The following is a 21667-nucleotide window of genomic DNA, read 5'->3' on the forward strand; positions in this document are numbered from 1 at the left end:
GTTTAAATATAACAGCAAATGTACAACGTTTCAACAAGGTTTTGTCATCATGAAAATATTGTAACTAACCTGAATGCCTTGACAGAGTTGGACCCATTGTCAGCAGTGGTCTTGGTAATCTTGTTTTGAATGCAATATTTGATGTGAAATGCTTCTAGTTCCTTGGTGATCAACTCATAGGTGTTGTGGCCAGTAAAATGGCAGCAAGAAAGTGCTACATATTCCCTCTTCAGGCTTTCTGGGTCAATCCAATGCATAGTCATACCCACATAGAATTTGTAAAAGTAATCAATACAAAGCTAAACTAGTGAATATAAAACGGTACACCATACACATTCACTGTAGATTCTGAAACTTATTTCAGGTCCCATTCTATTATTAGATGTTTTAAGTTACAGAAAAAATAATAACACAGCCCTGCGAATTTCAACTTCATAAAGTTGTTTTGGTTTTAATAACGGATTTTCCACAATTCAGCTACACAGATTTCCAAAATAATATTAATTTGTTTCTAGTACGTAAAGAAAAAAAACTCTTACTTAGATCAAATTATTATTTAGTTTACCACAATGAACATTTTTATTAGTATATTTGTTAACAAAACTACAAACAAACTGAAGAAAAGGGAAGAACATTGGTGTTAAATGATTATGCATCTTCATTCATCCTGATTTTTTTTTTGTGAAATCTATGTCTTTTAGTCTCAAAACTATGTGTTGTGGTCTTTCTTTTATGTATTGTATTATGACGTTTTCTGAAAACTCTGTAAGTGATGGAGAAAAATAGATATCATTTTCAAATTCAACATACAGAAAATACCATAGAACATGTAAAAATTTCAAGACAATAAAACCATCACAGGTCTGTGTAATTTTTATTATCCCTAAAATGAAAAATGCTAACAATTTATTACCGTGCACCTATTGCGGCAACTGCAACAGTTGGCTGTGGTTACGAGCTACTCTGTTGTGCTAAACTTCTTATTCAGTTCATCCTTTTTTGGGGCAAATTTATTGTTAATTGTGTATGTTAGGGTTTTCCAACCAAAAACTATTTTATTTGGCTGTAATGTCTGATTAAGATCTTTTAAAGCTTGTGATTCAACAAATTTGAAAAGAATCATTTTCTCAATGACCAAATCAGTTACGAGTGCATTTATTTTACATTGGTTAACCCACCTAGCACTAGCAGCAATGAAGACTCCAAGAGTTTGTTTTTCTGCTTTATTTTTCACAGATTTTCTTTTACTAAAAGTATGAGCCCCCCATCTTTTCTGCTTTGTCCAATTGACTAGTTACTTGACTTGTTTACCTTCATTCCTCTCTTCATGCAAGATTCAAAATCCTTGAGTTTGTGGGAATGTTTATAACTAATGTGTTTCTTTAGATTAAAAAGTAATTTCTTATTGGCACTGTAAATATTCTTTTTTTTAGATAAACATAACTTATGCTGCAATAAAACCTTTTGGGATTGGGATCCACTTAAACTTTTACAGCACTTTATTGTACATATTTGTTAAGTGTTTATAGTGATAAGTTTCGATGATTTTGAATAGCCTTGTTCTACAGATTGATAATGACTAACCATTGTATCTTTTTCACACTTTCAGCAGCTGATATACTGTTCTTTTTTAAATGCAGCATGTGTTCAAGAAGCATGTGAATATTTTTGACTAAACAATGTATTTGGGGGCTGTTTGTTTCATAATACTTGAAACGATAATTTTGCCCTATAATAAGACTGTATTCTTCACCTTTGTGATATTTAATATCTAATGTCATGTACCATTGTAAAAAATGTATTAGAGTTTTTTTTTACTTTTAACCTTGACAATGTCATTAACACAGAAGTGGTTTAAATTTCAAGATTAATCTCACTGGCTAAACAGTAGTACAAGCTTAGATTTTTCATATTATGAGTAATGGTTTTTGTTTTATTAATAAACCTTGTTTCCAAGTATATCACAAGAATGATGATGGTCCCAAATTGGCACACAAATACATTCCTCTAGGACTGCAGGAACCTCATTAATTTCTTAATACTAGAATGATATTGGTGGTGTATTTTACTTGATAGTGAATTTGATTTCTCTCTCCTTAAGTTCGTAGACTCACTAGCCTGAACACCATGAAGCTAGTGAACAATGGTGCTCACAACTATGTGACTTCACTGATTTCTTTTTCCTCTGGTTACTTCTTCTTTGCTCTCATGAATGACAGAAACTTTTATGATCTCTTGTAGACTCACTAGCCTGAACACCTTGAAGCTAGTGAACAATGGTGCTCACAACTATGTGACTTCACTGATTTCTTTTTCCTCTGGTTATTTCTTCTTTGCTTTTATGATCTCTTGTTTTTACTTCAGTATGGGGATCTCGTAGAGGTTAGGTCTTATATTTGAAATTAACATTTTAGAACTAAAATATAATTCAAAGAATTATCTTTATCATTCTATTTTTGCCTTCTATCGCTGGTGGGATGTCTTATCAGACAATTATCCAAGGTTGAATAGGTGAATTTTAGAAGTTCAAAAGTACAGCATCAAATAATGATTGGCCTAAGGATCTCAACAGTAGAGGATGAGACATCATAATGAGAAAGCACTGAGTCAAAAATTCTTATGGGAATGAAAGTCATAAGAGATTAAAGTATTTTAAATATTCTGAATGGTAAATTGTAAAGCAATAAGTGGGGAGAGTGATAAAAGCTCTAATTCTTTACTTAAAAGAGTTTAGGTAAAGATCTCTGAAATCTCAGTCTATTGTCAGTGAATCATAAGATTAATAATGAATAAGAATTTTAAAATATGTAAAATGGTTTATAAAACCACTTTTTTTCCTGTGATTTGTTTTTTGTTTTAAATATATCATTTTATAAAACTATAAACTCCATTTTTAAGATATATTTCTGTGTATATCACTTAGTGGAGCATTTTGGATGCTCTCAATTTTCAATAAATAGCTAGAATAGGGATAAAATATGCACCTTAATGTTTCACATATTAATGTAACAATAATAATAGATTATTGATAAAATATTTTTATATAAATGAAAATGAAATATTTTATTGTCTTCCATCAAGTTGGCAATGTTCTTGTTGGTAGATTCTTCTTCCTTTTTTGAAGTTGTATAATCTGATATCAGACTTGATATCACAGGTATGTTGGGTTTTTTCTTTGTCACCTGTGTTATTTGATCCCTTCCCTTCCTTATTAACTGCTGTACTTAGTTCTGAGTTTTTGATATTGGGGTCCATACTGAATGTTTTGCAGATCAATTATTTGCAGAGGTTAGTATGCTGCACCCCCACATACTGCAGAGGCTCATGCACTTGCACATCATCATTCAGCAAATCCTTTCACTATGGACAACAGTTGGATCTTCTTCCCCTTTGGGGTCCAGACCAAAATACTTCACTGTGTTTTTCTCAAGGCTTTCTGTTGTTCTCCCGAGGGTTTTTCAGCAGGAGCTCGTACTCTCCTACTCACCAACTTCTCCAGATTGTCGTCATCTGCCGTTTCACTCCACACTTGACTTCTGTATTGCTGGGATCTCTTAGGTCAGGATGCTTTGTTAACACATGTGCATTTCCCCCAACTTCCTCACAAAATCTTTGATCAGGACATTTTCTGAGATCTATGATCTTTGGTGTGCTTCCAGACAACTTGGTGTCTCATGTTGAATCTGCTAGATTGCACACTTCCCTTACTTCCCATTCTTCCAACCTCCTCATTCTTTATTGGTTCCTCTTTCCCAGACCACGTCTACATTTTATACCATTGTTCACTGACTCCCTGTATGACATCAGCATTACCAGTGACTACCCTATAAATTTGGGTCCTGTAGGAACCAGGCTCACTCGTTTCTCAAGAGTGTGGGAAACTTTTGACATTGACCCTTTGGTCATTTGAGTTTTGTCAGAAAGCCTCTTCCTCCTTTTCTTCACACCTCTCACCTTATCCTCTGTCCCAGTTTCTTTCCTCCATTAAGATCTCGTTTCTTGCCAGTATGTCTGAGAAGTGGTTCAAGCCTTTCTCAACAAAAGCTTGATCAGACAGGTTTCTCCTGGGCTTCCAGGGTTCTTTTCCTGACTTTTTGTTGTCCCAAAGAAGACCGGAGTTGGGCAAACTGTGATTGATCTCTCCAATTTAAATCACTTTCTTGATGTGCCTCAGTTCACCATGGAATCCTAACTCTCTTCAGATGGGCCTTTCTTCCAGGGCTTTGAATTATGAAATTCGATGTGTCTGATGCTTATCTGCACACATCCCTTTTCCTCAGGCTTCATGTTGTTTTGTACATTTCATCCATGAGGATCATGTTTATCTATTCCAAGCTTTTCCTTTTGGGCTGGAATCAGCACCCTATGTTTTCTGTCAGGTAGTCTAGTTGTTTGCCTGATTCTTTCATTCTTACGGGCTTAGTTTCCATAATTCTATGAATGACTGACTCCTTCTGGTTTCATCCTTTGCAGAGTCTTCCTCAAACACTCAACTTCTCCTCAGAGAAGCAGATTGGGTGGGCTGATTAATCAAGGTGGAGAAGTCCATTATCCACATCAATCCATATCTTATTCATTTGTGGGTGTTTCTCAATTCACATTTCAGTCAAACCCAACCTTCTTCTCTTCATCTGTGATTCATGGAGTTTATAATTCAGAGGGTACTGTCAGAACCTTTTCTCCCTGTGTGAAAAGTACTGTCTCTTTTGGGGGCTTAAGCATCACTGGAGGCTCTTATCCCTCTGGGCCATGCCCACATTTGTTCCTTGTAGTGGGTACTACAAATTCATTGGCACCTCATCAGGGACCCTCTGGATTTACAGATTACCTTCCTTCTTCCCTTCAGTTTGACTTCCTCTGGTGGTTACCAGAGGAAGTCAAACTGAAGGGAAGAAGAAAGGTAATCTGTAAATCCAGAGGGACAATATGACTGGGGGATACCTATTCCTTCTACTCCTCTGGATGGCCATGTCTTCACATATACCTTGTTGTCAGGATGGGGTGCATGCTGCATTACACAGTAGATCTTTGGCTATTGGTTTCAGGAGGAATTAGGTCATCACTTTGGTACTCCTTGCTGTTCATTAGGTGATGATTCATTTTCTGTCATCTCTAGGCTCGGCATAGCCAGGTGGTTAAAGTGCTCGACTCGCAATCTGAGGGTCGTGGGTTCGAATCCCCATCCCACCAAAAATGCTCGCCCTTTCAGCCTTGGAGGCATTATAATGTGATGGTCAATCCCACTATTCATTGGTAAAAGAGTAGCCTAAGAGTTGGCAGTGGGTGTTGATGACTAGCTGCCTTCCGTCTTGTCTTTCACTGCTAAATTAGGGATAGCTAGTGCAAATAGGCCTCATGTAGCTTTGCACGAAATTCAAAAACAAACTGTCATCTCTACAGGGCATCACAGTTATGATTCATTCCATCAACTCGACAGTTATCTCTCATATCACCAGTAAAGGGGGCATTCGATCCCGCCCTTATGTTCTTGCACTCTAGATCTGCTCTTCTGGGTTCACAGCCAAATTCGTTTGCTGGCTTTTCACATACTAGGTGCTCTCAATCTTGTTGCAGATCATCTGTCATGTCCCGAAAAGATTTTACCCACAGAGTGGTCTCTCGACCCCCAGGTATTACAATGGCTATGTTCTCAGTGGGATACTCCCCAACTGAGTGCATTTGCTTCTCGTTTGAATGCATACTTTCCTTTATGCATACTCTAGCATCAGTCTTCTACCCCACGTTATTTCTCTCATCCAGTCCACTCTATATGGGGTTCTTCTTGTGACTTCTTTCTGGCAGGCTCAACTGTGGTTTCTGTCTCTTCTCCAGGAACAACTTTCATTACCTCTCTCTCTCTCCCAGTCCCTCCTCTGGGAACCTCACTCATGGGTGCTTCATCCCTCTGTTCCCACATTCTGGCTTCACACCTTGCTTTTGTCCAGTTTCTTGTGAGGGATTCGGGATTATCTACATGTGTAGAATATCTGTTTTCTCACACTGTTCTTTCCTTATCCATGTCTGTGTATCATCGTAAGTAGAGAAATTTTCATTTTTAATCTATCTGCCATGGATTCTCCTCTTTCTCTCCTTCCCTTCCTCGGGTATCTGTGGGAGTACAAGGCTAGTAGCAAGCAAAAATTTGTGCAAGAGAGAGCAGTCAAGTTGGAAATAGCTGTAACTGTGAGAAGAAGTATCTATTATAAATATATTTTCAGTTTAGGAAAATATTAACTTCTGGTTGTGAAGACACCTGAAGTTACACACATACTGTTGGAAGCCTTGAACATTTCCAGAACTCAAGGATGTAATGGTAGTTGGCCAGCATACAAGATGAGATGCACATTGTTGCTGTGATGTCCATTTTCAACAGTTGCTGTATTTTGTCATACTTTAATATTTACATCTATATTATACCCTTAACACCTCTGTGAAATTTATCCTTCTTATGCTATAATTTTTGTGAACTATGATGTGCTGAAAGGTTAAATTTCTTTATAATAACTCTGTACTTGAAATTGTAAGAAGGGAAAGAGACAGTAATAAAAGCCTGTTTATGTTACTCCAGAATAGGCCTTGTATTTTATTATACTGAAGCTGATATTACTGTGTTTAAGAGTGCCCTTATTACTGACTAATGCACTTAATTTGCCTAAATACTTAACTCAGTTTTTAGTTAATTATTTAAGTATTTGATATAAAACATTACCATTCTGTGATAAATATGCTTAGTACCTATTTGAACTTTAATTCATCATACTGATAACCTAATATTTTTAGGATTGATAGAAAATTTAATTTCTTATTCTTTATTCAGTATAAAAACATTTTAATTGAAAAAGTTGTACACATATAGGGTCCAATTAAGTGTTCTTAAATGACCATTAAAATTGACTTTTTGTTCTTAGTCTGTTAAGTTCATTATTTTATAGCCTTTGGTAAATTTTTAGGTTGATGATACTGTCGATGGGATTAGGGAAGGTCTCTCTGCTGGTTGCTGGACTATTGGGGTAGCTAAAACTGTAAGTATTGCTGCTTCTTAATGTGAATATTACTAAAAATATAAGTGATGTAACTGTTAAAATAAGTATTCTTGATGTAGCTAAAAGTACTGTTAAAATAGCTAAAACTACAGTTTTTTTTTAATGTAAATACTGTTGGCCTTGTTAAAAATATTTTAATACATTCTGTTACAACTGTTGAAATAAGTATTGTTGATGCTGCTGAAACTACTGTTGGAGAATTGAAAAAGTGGAAGTACTCCTAGTGTGGCTTGTTCTTTTAGTATTGTTGTTTTTCTGAGTACTTATAGTTTTTTATAGTTAAGCTGTATATATATTGCTGATGAAATTAAAACTATTAGTGTTTTTTAGTACAGGCTAAGTGTAATATAGCATACATTTTCAGCTTGTTAATATGACCCACCATAAACAGTAAGTCAATCAAAAGTGATAAGTATTACTGTTATTACAGAGTAATTATGTGGGACTAACTGAACAACAACTAGATGACCTTTCACAGTTGGAGCTGAAACAGAAACTGGCCCATGCCTATGACATATTGATAGACTCTGGAGCCCACTATGTAATAGATACTGTTGTAGAACTCCCTCTGGTGATAAAAGACATTAATCGTAGGCTTGCTGGAGGTGAAAAACCATAGACTGAAGAACTGGATTGTTTTACTGTTTTTTAAATAAAAAAGTAAAAATAAATTCTTGATAATACAAGTCATCACTGTTTTATGCATCATACTCCACAAGATTTGCTTCCTAAAGTAATATCAAATATTGTATTCAAATTAATATGTCCAAAATATGACCCACAAGATTTGTTTCCTAAAGTAATATCAAATATTGTATTCAAATTAATATGTCCAGAATATGCTCCACAAGATTTGCTTCCTAAAGTAATATCAAATATTGTATTCAAATTAATATGCCCAAAATATGCTCCACAAGATTTGATTACTAAAGCAATATCAAATATTGTACTCTAAGTAATATGCCCAAAATTGCAGATTTTTTTTTCACATTCCTTTTATTAGTTTAACACATAAAAATCTGCTATGTATGTGATTTTATCACAAAGTTTTGTCCTATTGGTTTTTAATGATTTGTCAGCTTTAGACAGTTAAACTGTAACTTTTAGTGTATTCAAACTGTTTATAATTATCAAGGATGTTAAAAAAGGTGAGAAATAACCTTAGTTTTGTTTTTATATTTTTTTACAATATTTCTGAGGTATTTTCACTTCAGATTTGTATTGTCCTTGAAATGTTTAGTATTGAATTTGATATATTAATATATATATATATATATATATGTTTGCAATATTTCTTTACGTTTCACTAATTGTATGTTTTATAGATGTCCAAAGAAGTACAAATACTTTTATTATGTTATAAGTTTTTATAACATGACTGTATGTAAAATGTATAACTCACAATGTAGTACAAGGTTTGAAAAGAGGAAAAGGATCCTCATATTTGAAATGTTTTATTCATCTTCTTGAAAGAACCTCCATCAAGAAGAAATAATCTTGGATTATGCTATGATATACTCAGTGTAGATGAATCTAATTATTAACACAAACAGTATACTGCTTTCAGAATCTGAATATTTTTGAGGTAGGTAAGCTGATTTTGTCAAACTTTTAAAAGGCTAATACCAAATAATTTTGGGACATGACTTGTTTCAGGCCTCTTTCTTAATGGTCCTGGTGCTCTAAATTGATCCACATTTCTTTGTTGTCCAATTCTTTTAAGTAAAGGTATGTTCCTGTCTTGGGAATTATAAATTCTTAATCAGAATACGTCTTTATAGTCTGAACATTTGAATATTTTGCATCAGAAAGGGCTGTTACTTACCCTTTCCCAAAATAATCAGTTTTCAGTGGCATCACACTACCTATGAATAGCCAGACAATGTTGAAATGTAATTCTGATACATACCTTTCCACAGCATCTTTATGTCAGCTGTGATTGTCACTTAACTTCATGTTTTACATATTCAGAATTGTTTTAATATAATGTACTCAACCTTGTATTATTCCTGGTTTACAACTTTGTACTGACCCAGTCTTAAATATAAGAAATACACCATTGTTGTGCGTCAGTCTCAAATGCAGTAAATATGCGACTACTGTGAGTCAATCTGTAATACAGGAAATTCACCACTATGGTGAGACAGTCCAACTACAGGAAATATATGAATAATGTGGCATTATTAATGTCATATTAAAGTTGTTTTTTTTAAATGACACAAAAGATTTATTCCAAGAAATTGAGATTTAATTTAATTTCTTCTTGAGTAACATCTTAAGCTTAAAGTGGTTTGATATAATTTGGCTGTTTATATATATATATAAAACAGTACTTGTAGGGTTGATCTTGCAGTATGACTGGTTTTAACCAACATGTCTAGTATGCCTTTAAAAATAAAACAGTATTATGAAAGAAGTTGGAAATGTTTTTTATTTATATTAAAAAATCATTGTTTTGGGAGTAAGGAAACAAATTTAGAAACTAGTAGCTATATAAATTATTTGTTAGAAAAGCTCAACATAATAACGTTGAAATATATGTACATATTTTGAAATTGTTTCCACATGCTAAAAAACATTGTCTTTAGACTTTGGAACTTCTATTCATTTCAAAATAATTTACAATCTTCAGTTACACCATTTACATTACTATTATTCTGGAAAGAGTACACTAACCGGAATAGTTTTATTCTAACAGAACTCTGTCTTAACTTCTGGAATCTACAATGGCCAAAACCTGGAACCACTGGAAGTAATGAATTTCCATCTAATGTTAAAAATTTTATGAAGCTAATGTACACTGGGCAGGTTAAGATTTTCTAAATTAGGGATGGCAAATGCAGAAAGCCCTTGAGTAGGTTTGCACAGAATTCAGCAAATTAAACAAACAAAATCATTTTACATCTCTTTCCAAGGAGAACTAAAGAAAACATAAGTGTTAATTAGAAATTCAAATACTTAATTATCTTTCTTGGAATGAAAGTGTTTAAGGACGGGTGTATATCAAGTTTAAATGAGTTAAGATCTCTATCCTTGGTTTCATTAAGCTATTGATTTTTTATTTTATTCTTGCGCAAGGTTACACTGCAAAGGCTATTTACACGTAGCCATCCCAAAGTTTGAGCTGATATAACATCTAGTCAACAGCACCCACCATCAGCTCTTGGGCTACTCTTGTCTGGTTGAACAGTGGTTGTCACACTTATTACACATTCATAACTCCAAAGTATGCAGCGAGTTTTTAAGGCTATGGGATGTGAACCACAAATTTGGTTTTACAGTCCTGGCACCCTATTCATTACCTGCCTCTGTGCTAATGAGAGCTGACATTGCTCGAATTTATACTTATAAACTGGGCATGAAGTTTACATACGTTACCAGATGTAAACTTATAAGTTTTCATATTACAAAAAGGAGCAATTAATAGGTGAAAGCTTTAGTTGGGCAAGGTATTTTAACAAAATACATCAAAACATTAAAGGGACGAGATTTTACGGTTAATCATACTTTGACCAAAGGAACAATACAGCTGAAATTATATTTCGGGGCTACCATTTATTCAGTAAATACAGTTAATTAATTCGTTTAATTTTAGTATACCTCTAATTGCAGCTTGTGTAACATGGGTACTTTCAAATTCAAAGAGGCCCGGAGGCAAAACCTGACTTAATTAACTTATCTGAAAGTCACATTGGTGCAGTCTCTGTAGCTGCAGGTCATAGCTACGACTAATTGTCAATGAACGACATTATATGCAACATCAAACTTTGGAGCTATGGAAGTTCGAACACTACATTTTACTAGATAACCCGTGACCTCTGTGGTTTCAAAGTAGGTCCAGGAGAATCCTGGTAGTATGACATCTGGTATTAATCTACATTAAGACAAAATCTGGTTCGCTTAAACATAAAAGTTCTTTCAGTTGTGTCTAACATATCATCGACTGATAAATTTGCCCCTGACAAAAATATTACCTCCCATCTTCTCACCAGAGATGAACAACTACCAAAATGCTAATAGTCATTTTAAACAATGTTAAAGTGAGCATATTCTCACCTTTGGCTCTCCAAACATGAACTTCCTTGTCATTGGTAGAAACGTGAACTTTGACTCACCTGTGGAGAGCGCTCATTGGTGTCGATATCAATATGATGATTTTGGAAAAAGAGTCCAAATAAGTTATGTTGTCATCTTCAGAGCGGAAGCATGTCTTCTCGATATTAGGCTGGACACAATAGATCTGTTTGTATCGTTTGGTCGCAAATATTATCACCAGTTACCTTTCCAAGTCATAGCGATCCTGTGAGCATTGAACTGGAGATTGTTAATGAAAATGTTGTGCGGGTAGCGATCAATAAGCGGTACAATTGACCTTCTATGAACTTGCCAGTTACCTAACAGCATGTTAACAACCTCCGCAACACCGAAATGATCTCTCGTAAATGTATGTGCTTTCAGCATCTGACAGCCCGTATTTCCGTCGTCAACCTGTAACCACCACCAATAGGAGCATTGCCACACGACCATACGGAAATAATAGCCAAAAGAGCAAATCAACAAATGATCAAATCTGAGTACAGTCTTTTCGGGACGGATACCACGTACAAATTGTGCCAAAACAACCATGAATCTTGCAAGAGGACACGTAAAAATCGTATCGATTTTTGAAATTGCATTAGGGTGTAATTTTTTAAGACCATATGAAATGCTTTTCGTTTTCTTTGATTTTTTAAACAGCAAAGGTAATAATGAACTGTAGACCAGAATATTTATATTAATTTGATCGAAACATTTCAAAAGCTATGGAGCTGGTAACTTCAATAGCAAATACATAGAACCCGGCAGAAAGACTTATCTAACGCGTATTTCTGGGCCGGAAGACACGTATTAAACACATAATTCAAGACTTGCAAGGTGAAATATACAATGTATAACTTCGGGCTGATACTCAAAATACAGACTAAAAAAATCCTTGCTGGTATTATTTAAATATATAATATACAATTCCAGGTTTGGAGACTGAAGTATATGATACACAGTTCTGGACTGCTAGACTAAAATATATAATAGTTCTGGGTTGGGAGACTGAAGTATATAATACATAGTTTCAGAGTGAAACGTGTATTACACAATCTCAGCTGTGACGAACCGTTTTGATATATGAATACATTTTGTTTTTACAAAATCGTGATATTATAAAATTTAGGACAATCCAAACCTCAGTTAAATATGTAACTCTGCTTCCTAAACTACATGGGGGGGGGGGGGGTAATGCAGGTATCTGTTTGTTTATTTTTTCACGAATGAAATTCATCAGATATGTTCTAAGAGCTTTTTGCATTTATCACAAGCCACAATAATGATCACTACTTAATTAGAAAATACTTTGCGTTCTTTAGCTCAAAATCAAACATTCCTGTACCTCCACAAATGGGAAGATCTATCCTTCAAGCATATCGTATTCTCATGATATTTCACTCATGAGCTGAAGTAGTCCCACTAGGGATTTGTCCCAATTAAACTGTTTCTGTTAGAGTAAAACGTGTTGATGAATTAAGTTAAACAGGAAGCTTTGATACAGCTTCACAATTAAAGTTAGTTTTCGTAAATGACTAAAACAGTATTGTTTTCTAACCGTTTCTTGTTCGTTGAAACAAAAAAATGTCACGTGGTTGCGAAAAGGGCAATTGTTATTTCGTGATAAGGGATGCGTTAACCTTTTGAGCTCAAAATGTTAAATTTCTCGAGAGGTCAAGAACAATCGATAAACTAGTGTAATAAGTTTGTTCAACCTACTCTTAGCTAAAGCTGCCTTGAGGTTAGAGGGGGTAAGGAAACCTTAAAATATTGAGGTTTTCTCCACAAGGACCATATATATCTATAATTGGGTCTTATATATACTGTATAAAATTGTTTTGAAAATTACTTACTTAATTAATTAGCATGTCCAGGAATGCTAATCAAATTACTATGGTGATTTTCCTCATAACAATGAATATGAGTTTATAAAAAATCGGGGGGAAAATACCTACAAGATGGCACTACAGTGAATGCCAGCTGTCAAGACAGTTTTTAAATATTTTATATCTAAGGGAACCCTATCATACATGATTGTATTATTTGTTTTTCATCGATTTTTTTACTTTAGATTTTGTTAAACAATAATTTGTATTTTGTTGGCGCCTTTTTGAATTGGATGGCTCTGCTCCTAAGAGACATTGAATTATTGAACAATCAACATAGTACGTTTGGTGAGTCTGCACCTAACCAACATTCAGTTATTGAACAATCAGTGTAATAAGTTTGATGACTCTACTCCTAACTGTTATTAAACAACCAGTGTACGAAGTTTGGTGACCCTACTCGTAACTGTTCTTTTAGTTATTAAACAATCAGTGTACGAAGATTAGTGACTACTACGCTAATCGTTTTTTATTTATTAAACTGATTGTTTACAAAGTTTGGTAACTACTACAAACCGTTCTTTAGTTATTAAACAATCAATGGAATAAGTTTAGCTGCCCTTCTCCCAGCCGTACATTAGTTACTAAACAGCCAGTGTACAAAGTATGGTGATTCTTATCCAAACTGTTGTTTGATTATTCAACAATGTGTATGAAATTTGGTGACCCTACTCCTAACTATTGTTCAATTATTAAACAATCAGTGTACGAAGTTTCGTGACCCTATTTCTAACTGTTGTTTGTTTATTAAACAGTCAGTGTACGAAGTTTGGTGACTCTACTCGTAACTGTTGTTTGGGTATTAAACAATCAGGGTATTAAGTTTGGTGACCTTTCTCCTAACTGTTGTTCGGTTATTAAACAATCAGGGTACGAAGTTTGGTGATCCTACTCCTAACTGTTGTTTGGTTATTAAACAATTAGTGTACGAAGTTTGGTGACCCTACTCCTAACTGTTGTTTGGTTATTATCCAATCAGGGTACGAAGTTTGGTGATCCTACTCGTAACTGTTGTTTGGTTATTAAACAATCAGTGTACGAAGTTTGGTGACCCTACTCCTAACTATTGTTCAGTTATTAAACAATCAGTGTACAAAGTTTCGTGACCCTACTCCTAACTGTTGTTTGGTTATTAAACAATCAGTGTACGAAGTTTCGTGACCCTATTTCTAACTGTTGTTTGTTTATTAAACAATCAGTGTATGAAGTTTGGTGACCCTACTCCTAACTGTTGTTTGGTTATTAAACAATCAATGTGCAAAGTTTGGTAACTACTACAAACCGTTCTTTAGTTATTAAACAATCAATGGAATAAGTTTAGCTGCCCTTCTCCTAGCCGTACATTAGTTACTAAACAGCCAGTGTACGAAGTATGGTGATTCTTATCCTAACTGTTCTTTAGTTATTAAAAAATCAATGTGTTAAGTTTGGTTACTCTGCTCCTAGCCATTCATTTGTTACTAAAAATCAGTGTACCAAGTTTCGTTACTCTACGAAGTTTGGTGACCCTACCCCTAACTGTTCTTTAGTTATTAAAAAATCAATGTGTTAAGTTTGGTTACTCTGCTCCTAGCCATTCATTTGTTACTAAAAATCAGTGTACCAAGTTTCGTTACTCTACGAAGTTTGGTGACCCTACCCCTAACTGTTCTTTAGTTATTAAAAAATCAATGTGTTAAGTTTGGTTACTCTGCTCCTAGCCATTCATTTGTTACTAAAAATCAGTGTACCAAGTTTAGTTACTCTACGAAGTTCGGTGACCCTACCCTAACTATTCTTTAGTTATTAAAAAATCAATGTGTTAAGAGTGGTTACTCTGCTCCTAACCGTTCATTTGTTACTAAAAATCAATGTGTTAAGTTTCATTACTCTACACCTTACCGTTCCTTAGTTATTAAACAATCGGTATACATATTTAGGTAGCAATCAAAGTACGAACTTTGCTGATCCTACCCCTAACTGTTCTTTAGTTATTAAAAAATATCTAAAGTAACTTATTGTACCCTACTCCTAACCATTCTTTCGTTAATGAACAATCCGTTTATTAAGTTTGGTGGCCCTTCTAACTTCTCTTTAGTTATCAAAAATCAGTGTATGATGGTTCTATTCCTAACTGTTTTTTAGTTATGTAAAAATTAGTGTACGAATTTATTGACTTTACTCCTAATCGTTCATTAGTTATTGAATTGTAATACCTGTTGTATTGACCTTTGAAATATATGTATGTATTTTTTCTTCCAGCTATTGCCAAATACAATCTAAGCACCAGTTTATTGTATTTTTGCCCTAGATTTAGATTAGCAACCCATGTTATATTTTTAGCTTTGAAAATATTTATTTTCCAGTAGGTGCTAAGAAGGATGCAAGTAGAGATAAGTTGATGATTTTTACCATTTCTTATTGAGGACTAAAGTTGTGGTTAATCAGCATGAGGCTCTTTACGCTCACAAGGACCGACTTACGTCGTTAACGTGGCTAACGAAGAATCAATAAAGGTGGTTAAGATCCCCCTCCCTTTTCCGCTGCCTCTATGGTAAGCTTTAACAATTCGATTTCCCGTTGTGCATACAACGCATATAGCCCACCGCTTAAGAAAAATACAACTACCTGTTCAAAGGTTCATAGAAATAGAAGGAACTAAAAACAAAAATGTCTGTCTCCGTTTATTAAACTTATATTGAGTAAAATCAACCTTTTCTTTCTGCAATTATTAAAGTATACGGTATTTGAAATAATTATGGACATGTCCTGGTTCATACACATACACTAGTCACTGGAATTAAAAAAGTACATCTAAACAGTGAATTTAGTATTAGTTAAATATGTTATTTCAGAAATATAAAATACAAATGAAAAAGTTGTTCAGTGCACTAGTATTTTGTATTTGCTTTAAACAGAGCAATATACCTTGCTTTTATGCTACCACAATCCCACTTCGTTGGTAAAAGAGTAGCCCAAGAGTTGGCGGTAGGTGGTGTTGACTACCTGCCTTCCCTATACTCTATTACTGCTAAATTAGTGACGTCTAGCGCAGATAGCTCTTGTGTAACTTTGCGGAAAATTCAAAACAAATCATTTATACTACCACAAGTTTGTCAATTTATGATTGTGTAATATTGTTTCAAATGTCATGTATTACTCTCTACAAATCATATAAATTGTTTGATAGCCGTTTCGTTTTCTCAGTTTCCATATAAGTCCATACAGTCTTAACTATATTCATACTGAGACTTTATGCAGGCCTAGTCATGGTTGTGAGTAATTCATCGGCCTCTTTCCCCCGCCCCCCCCCCTCTTTCTATATAATGTTGCCAAACAATTTGAATTTGGATTTACCTGTAAAGATAACCCTCCTACAGCTTAGTCCTCCGGTGGGACAGCGGTATGCCTTCCGATTTACAACATTCAAATCAGGGTTTCGATTCCCCTCGGTGGACACAGCAGATTTCCAAATGTGGCTTTGCTATAAGAAAACACACCTACAGCTTCTTTCATCCCACTGCTTTAAGTTGGATATCCATTCTGTTCTCGTAGTTCGATTAGCTCTCCTAAGCAATAGTTTTGAGCAGCAACACATAAATTGAGGCCACTTTGTGCTAATGGAGCTTTGTGCTCTTCTGGAGGTAACATTCACAGTTTTATAACTACAGTTAAGTCATCCGCATAGTCTCTACTGGATTGTCACTTATCACGTAAAGAGTGTACTTTGAAGTACTAAACTTAACTTTTGAAGAGTTTGAGCTTTCCATCTCATTGCTGTTTTTTTTTTATTAACAATACTAATTTAACTTATCCTCTTCAGTTTCTATACAGTTGTTATTGAAACATAAAAATTTAACCTCAATCAGTTGCATGTAGTAGCCTTTACCATCCCAAACTTTGTTTTTTTTTAATATATTTCGTATGATAGTTCTTTCCTGGGAGCGATGAGTGCATTACCATACTACTGCTGGGAATAGTATGACTACCTGTACGTGTATGGGAATTAGGCCAGTGTGGCACTGTCTGACTGGTCAGTCACAGTGTAAACTAGAAACACGTGTACATATTATTTTGGTGTTCGTTTTCATGCAATAAAGTGGAACAATCCCATAATATTTATTTCGTACCAAATTTATTCACTCCTTCCATTGTATTTTCAACCTATACTTCTTATTCCTTCAGATTCATTTATAGTATCTGATGAAACATGAAGCTCTATCCACGTAAGATTTCCCCTACTTGTAATAATAATACTATTAAACTGATTCTGAAGAAATTACACGTTTAAAGGGATTTGTAATTCCATACTTTATCTCCCAGTAAGTGCGTATGTCTTATGTTCGGCTTGTATGTTCCTACTTTGAATTTTTAAACAAAAACAAGACATATATATTTTTCACCATAATTCACTTAAATTGTTTAAAACTACAGTTACAAAAACTGCACAAATTAAATAATGCTTGCCGTTTTGACCTTTGACTTTAAACGCCACCTTTTATTCTCGGATATTTCAGACAACCTATCTGCAGAGTTAATTTTCTTATGCTGACAAACATTACACTAAACGTTCCATGACGTCATAACTAACGCCGAACAGATAGAAAAGAAAACATAATAACATTTGAAATCATCTTTAATATACGTCAGAATTCAACCCACAAAGTTGAAAACAACTTTAATAAGTGTCCTAACGCACAGCACTATATCATTACAAATCCTTGTTCTTTCTTTTAATAAGTATCATATATATTTGTCATTGCTTTCTAGCTTCTACTCATTTGCATTGACGTGATTGGCCTTGCAGTAACACGTCAGTAATATCCAATAATAATTAAGCAAAACCAACCAATAAAAAAACAGACAAGTGAGATTCGTTAATTAAAGGAAAATGCCAATTTGTCCCATTCTGTCCATGTTGTTATTACTTTAAAAGAAACAGGACAAAGTGCTGAAGTGAATTTAGTAATATCTTAGAATTGACAAGTCTAATGTTTTTCAACGTAAACAAGATCATCACCTTAGATATAATGTTTTACAAGCCTGTCTCACCATCACTTTAGAGAGTATGTTTTACAAGCCTGTCTCACCATCACTTTAGAGAGTATGTTTTAAAAGCCTGTCCCACCATCACTTTAGAGAGTATGTTTTACAAGCCTGTCTAACCATCACTTTAGAGAGTATGTTTTACAAGCCTGTCTCACCATCACTTTAGAGAGTATGTTTTACAAGTCTGTCTCCGACTGAAAGGTTAATCTAAATTGCAGAAAAGATGTCTATAGAAGAAAGTTTTCCGTATTTGGAAAAGAGGTTGGTTTCTAGTTTAAATGCCTAGTTTTAATATATTTTGAAAAACAAAAGATGGAATAAAAACTAAGGTAATTAAAAACAATTCCCAAATTATAGAATTTTTTTTCTAAAGTTTACGTTTTCATATATTCGGTGGGAAATTTATTTTATAATTTCATGACCTCATAGTTATCATAACTGAATGACTCAGTAAAACCTTATTTTGTAGAATCACTGTAGGGCAGAAATGCAAGTATCGTAGTGTGGATAATTAATGATTTTATGTGTGCTTTTGAATTATATGACTTGCTATTTTTCTTGTAATTGATGTATTTTTTAGAAAAAAGTTTTAGTATTCAGTATTTTATTTAAAACATCTCATATTATAAGTTGAGAGAAATTTCAAATGACTCGTTTAAGTGAAGTTCTACGATAACAATGTTCTAATTCGTCGATATCGTATTCTCTTTAATTGTATTCGTCAGAATGTGTATAAACATTATCTGTACACTTCTTTTTAGCATTAATGTTACCCAGGAAAATATTAACTGTGGCACAAAAAGTTCAACCAATTTTTATGAAAGTTATCCAAAATCCATACTAAGCGTTTCTAAGGTTCGTGAAAACCCAGAACCTTGCAGGTCAGTTGACTGTGAACAAGAAATCTTTTCGGTGGACACCGGTAGTCCTAATAAAATTTTCCTGGGTGGTTTGGGATGCCCAGTTCTTACACTGTCTGTTAAAACACAGACTCTTTATACGGGCACTTTACACGAAGGTTTATGTGCTTCTTCAAGTATTTGTAAAGAGTGCAAGACTTCTCCATCAGAAACCAAAGCGCAAAAAGATGAAATCAAAAGTTTGAAAAAGAAAGCTGTAGAGGAACGACCCGAGAACGCACCTGAAAGTGGTGTATCTTTATCAGATCTACACATTAAACCTCAAAGGCAAACATTAACTCTGGGTGTTAATACAGCCGAAGTAACATTATTTACGTCTGACAAATTACCAGACACAGCGGTTGCCAGCTGTTCTTCCACTGTCTCACCAGGTAAAAAGATTAAAGTTTGTAAGTGGGAAGACTGTGACGAGAGGCTTTTCCCTGACCAGATTTTGGAACATATTTGGAATGTTCATATTGAGCCCCAAAAAGAACAGAAGAACTATGCTTGTTTATGGAAGGATTGCAAGGTATCTAAGTAGTGTTAAGTATCATAGAATTAACGATTTAAAATATGCTGAAAAGTTATATACATTTATAAGTATGTTGGTAATAGTACATATTTTCAAAAGGAGTGTGGTAAAACATGATTTCTTGTTTGTCTCTCCAAACAAGGATTTCAAAGGATAATTTAGTCTTTGGAGTGTTTGGATTGTAAAAGTTAAAGGAAAATTACTATTGTATTTCAGAACTGTACTTATACAATGAATAGTGTGAGATACAAATTATAATTTTCTATTTTTCTGATCAAAGCAGCTTTTCTTAACTGAAACAAAGTAATAAGAAGCGATAAATTAAATGGTTTATTTTTATTACGCCCATGCCCCCACTGTTTCAGCGGTAAATCTGAAGTTTTATAACGCTAAAAAAACAGGTTTCGATACCCTTAATGGGCACAGCACAGATAACCCATTGTGTAGCTTTGTGCTTAGGAAAAAACAAACATGTTTAATAAGGTTTCATATATATGTTTAGAAAATTTAGTTCTTTTTTTTATATTTCTGTACCGATATTTAGTGCATGAGAAAATGACTACATAAACTGGAGTAAACAACGAAAGCGAAGCATAAATAACAGTAGGCTAGTTACGGGCTATGAAGTATAGGCTAGTTACGGGCTATGAAGTATAGGCTAGTTACGGGCTATGAAGTAAACAGATTTAGTGCATGAGAAAATGACTACATAAACTGGAGTAAACAACGAAAGCGAAGCATACATAATAGTAGGCTAGTTACGGGCTGTGAAGTATAGGCTAGTTACGGGCTATGAAGTATAGGCTAGTTACGGGCTATGAAGTATAGGCTAGTTACGGGCTATGAAGTAAACAGATTTACCTCTGATTTGAATTTGGAGAAAAATTAATAACCACGAAATCAAGATAGTTAATTTCAATTTCAATAGTATCGGGGGGATAATTAACGGTGTGATAACCAACAATTATCCCCATCCAATGAGAAATTATAAATCTTAAACTAACAAACATAACCAGTCGTCAAACTAATGTAAAATTCATTTCTAACTTTGTTGTATTAAATATGTATAATAAAGCTTGTTATTTTTTAACATGCCATACGATATTTAGTGTATCAAGTATTGTCACAAGTAAAAGTTATTGCTTCAATAACATAAATGCGAAAGTGTTTACATTACGTAGTTTCAAGGTTCGCGTAAAAATATGTGATTTCCTATATCAAATAATGTATTAAACACCGTATTTTTGAAGGATTTTGTTAAACTGTATTTTAATTTGAAGTATGATTATTTCTTTGAAGAATAAATGTATGCAAATCTAAAATTTATAATTACTAAACAAAAATTGAATATAACAAACATGCTAATATGGTTGTCAGTTACACACGTTCTAAACAACATCCTGCACACCAAAAACGTCGTGTCAACAACACATTGGAAACGAAAAGTGGTCGTTAGGTGCTGAAATATTTTTTTATTTCGAAAGTTACGGGTTTCCATCACACGTTTTCTGAAATTGAAATAACATTTGTATCTAATATTCTGTGGAGTAAATATTATTCTAGCATATTAAAATATCTTTAAGTTTTCTGTAACCCATTATTCCTAAAACAAATATAATGAATTGCGATCATAATTTTCTAGTAGTGAGAAAGTAGGTGCGGCATTATTTACTTTATATACTCTTTCCTCATAGTACAGTATTATAGTAGAGTATTATAGTAGAGTGTTATAGTAGAGTATCATAGTACAGTATTATAGTAGAGTATTATAGTACAGTATTATAGTAAAGTATTATAGTAGAGTATTATAGTAGAGTATTATAGTAGAATATTATAGTAGAATATTATAGTAGAGTATTATAGTAGAGTATTATAGTAGAGTATTATAGTACAATATTATAGTAGAGTATTAAAGTAGAGTATTATAGTAGAGTATTATAGTAAAGTATTATAGTAGAGTATTATAGTAGAGTATTATAGTAGAGTATTATATTAGAGTATTATAGTAGAGTATTATAGTACAGTATTATAGTAGAGTATTATAGTAGAGTATTATAGTAAAGTATTATAGTAGAGTATTATAGTAAAGTATTATAGTAGAGTATTATAGTAGAGTATTATAGTAAAGTATTATAGTAGAGTATTATAGTAGAGTATTATAGTAAAGTATTATAGTAGAGTATTATAGTAAAGTATTAT

At 33.8% G+C, this 21667-nt stretch overlaps 2 protein-coding genes across 5 annotated transcripts in view; both read left to right on the forward strand.

Annotated features, from left to right (window-relative positions):
* The window catches only part of LOC106462270 (phosphonoacetaldehyde hydrolase-like), a 57374-nt gene extending 48263 nt beyond the window's left edge, over nucleotides 1–9111 (forward strand). For 3 of the 4 annotated variants that reach the window (XM_013922170.2, XM_022389469.1, XM_022389467.1), the window contains exons 6-7: nucleotides 6951–7022; nucleotides 7474–9111. In XM_013922170.2, coding sequence (XP_013777624.2) covers nucleotides 6951–7022; nucleotides 7474–7662 — 261 coding nt within the window. In that variant the 3' untranslated portion in view covers nucleotides 7663–9111. The remainder of the gene's footprint in view (nucleotides 1–6950; nucleotides 7023–7473) is intronic. The other variant, XR_002611191.1, reaches the window with a different exon arrangement.
* A 9612-nt stretch (nucleotides 9112–18723) lies between these two features.
* Nucleotides 18724–21667, forward strand: part of LOC106462267 (zinc finger protein aebp2-like) — a 21074-nt gene continuing 18130 nt past the window's right edge. Inside the window, exon 1 of the mRNA XM_022389465.1 lies at nucleotides 18724–19465. Coding sequence (XP_022245173.1) covers nucleotides 18761–19465 — 705 coding nt within the window. The 5' untranslated portion in view covers nucleotides 18724–18760. The remainder of the gene's footprint in view (nucleotides 19466–21667) is intronic.

The sequence above is a fragment of the Limulus polyphemus genome, unplaced genomic scaffold, assembly GCF_000517525.1.
Source record: "Limulus polyphemus unplaced genomic scaffold, Limulus_polyphemus-2.1.2 Scaffold1129, whole genome shotgun sequence".
Classification (NCBI taxonomy): Eukaryota; Metazoa; Arthropoda; class Merostomata; order Xiphosura; family Limulidae; genus Limulus; species Limulus polyphemus.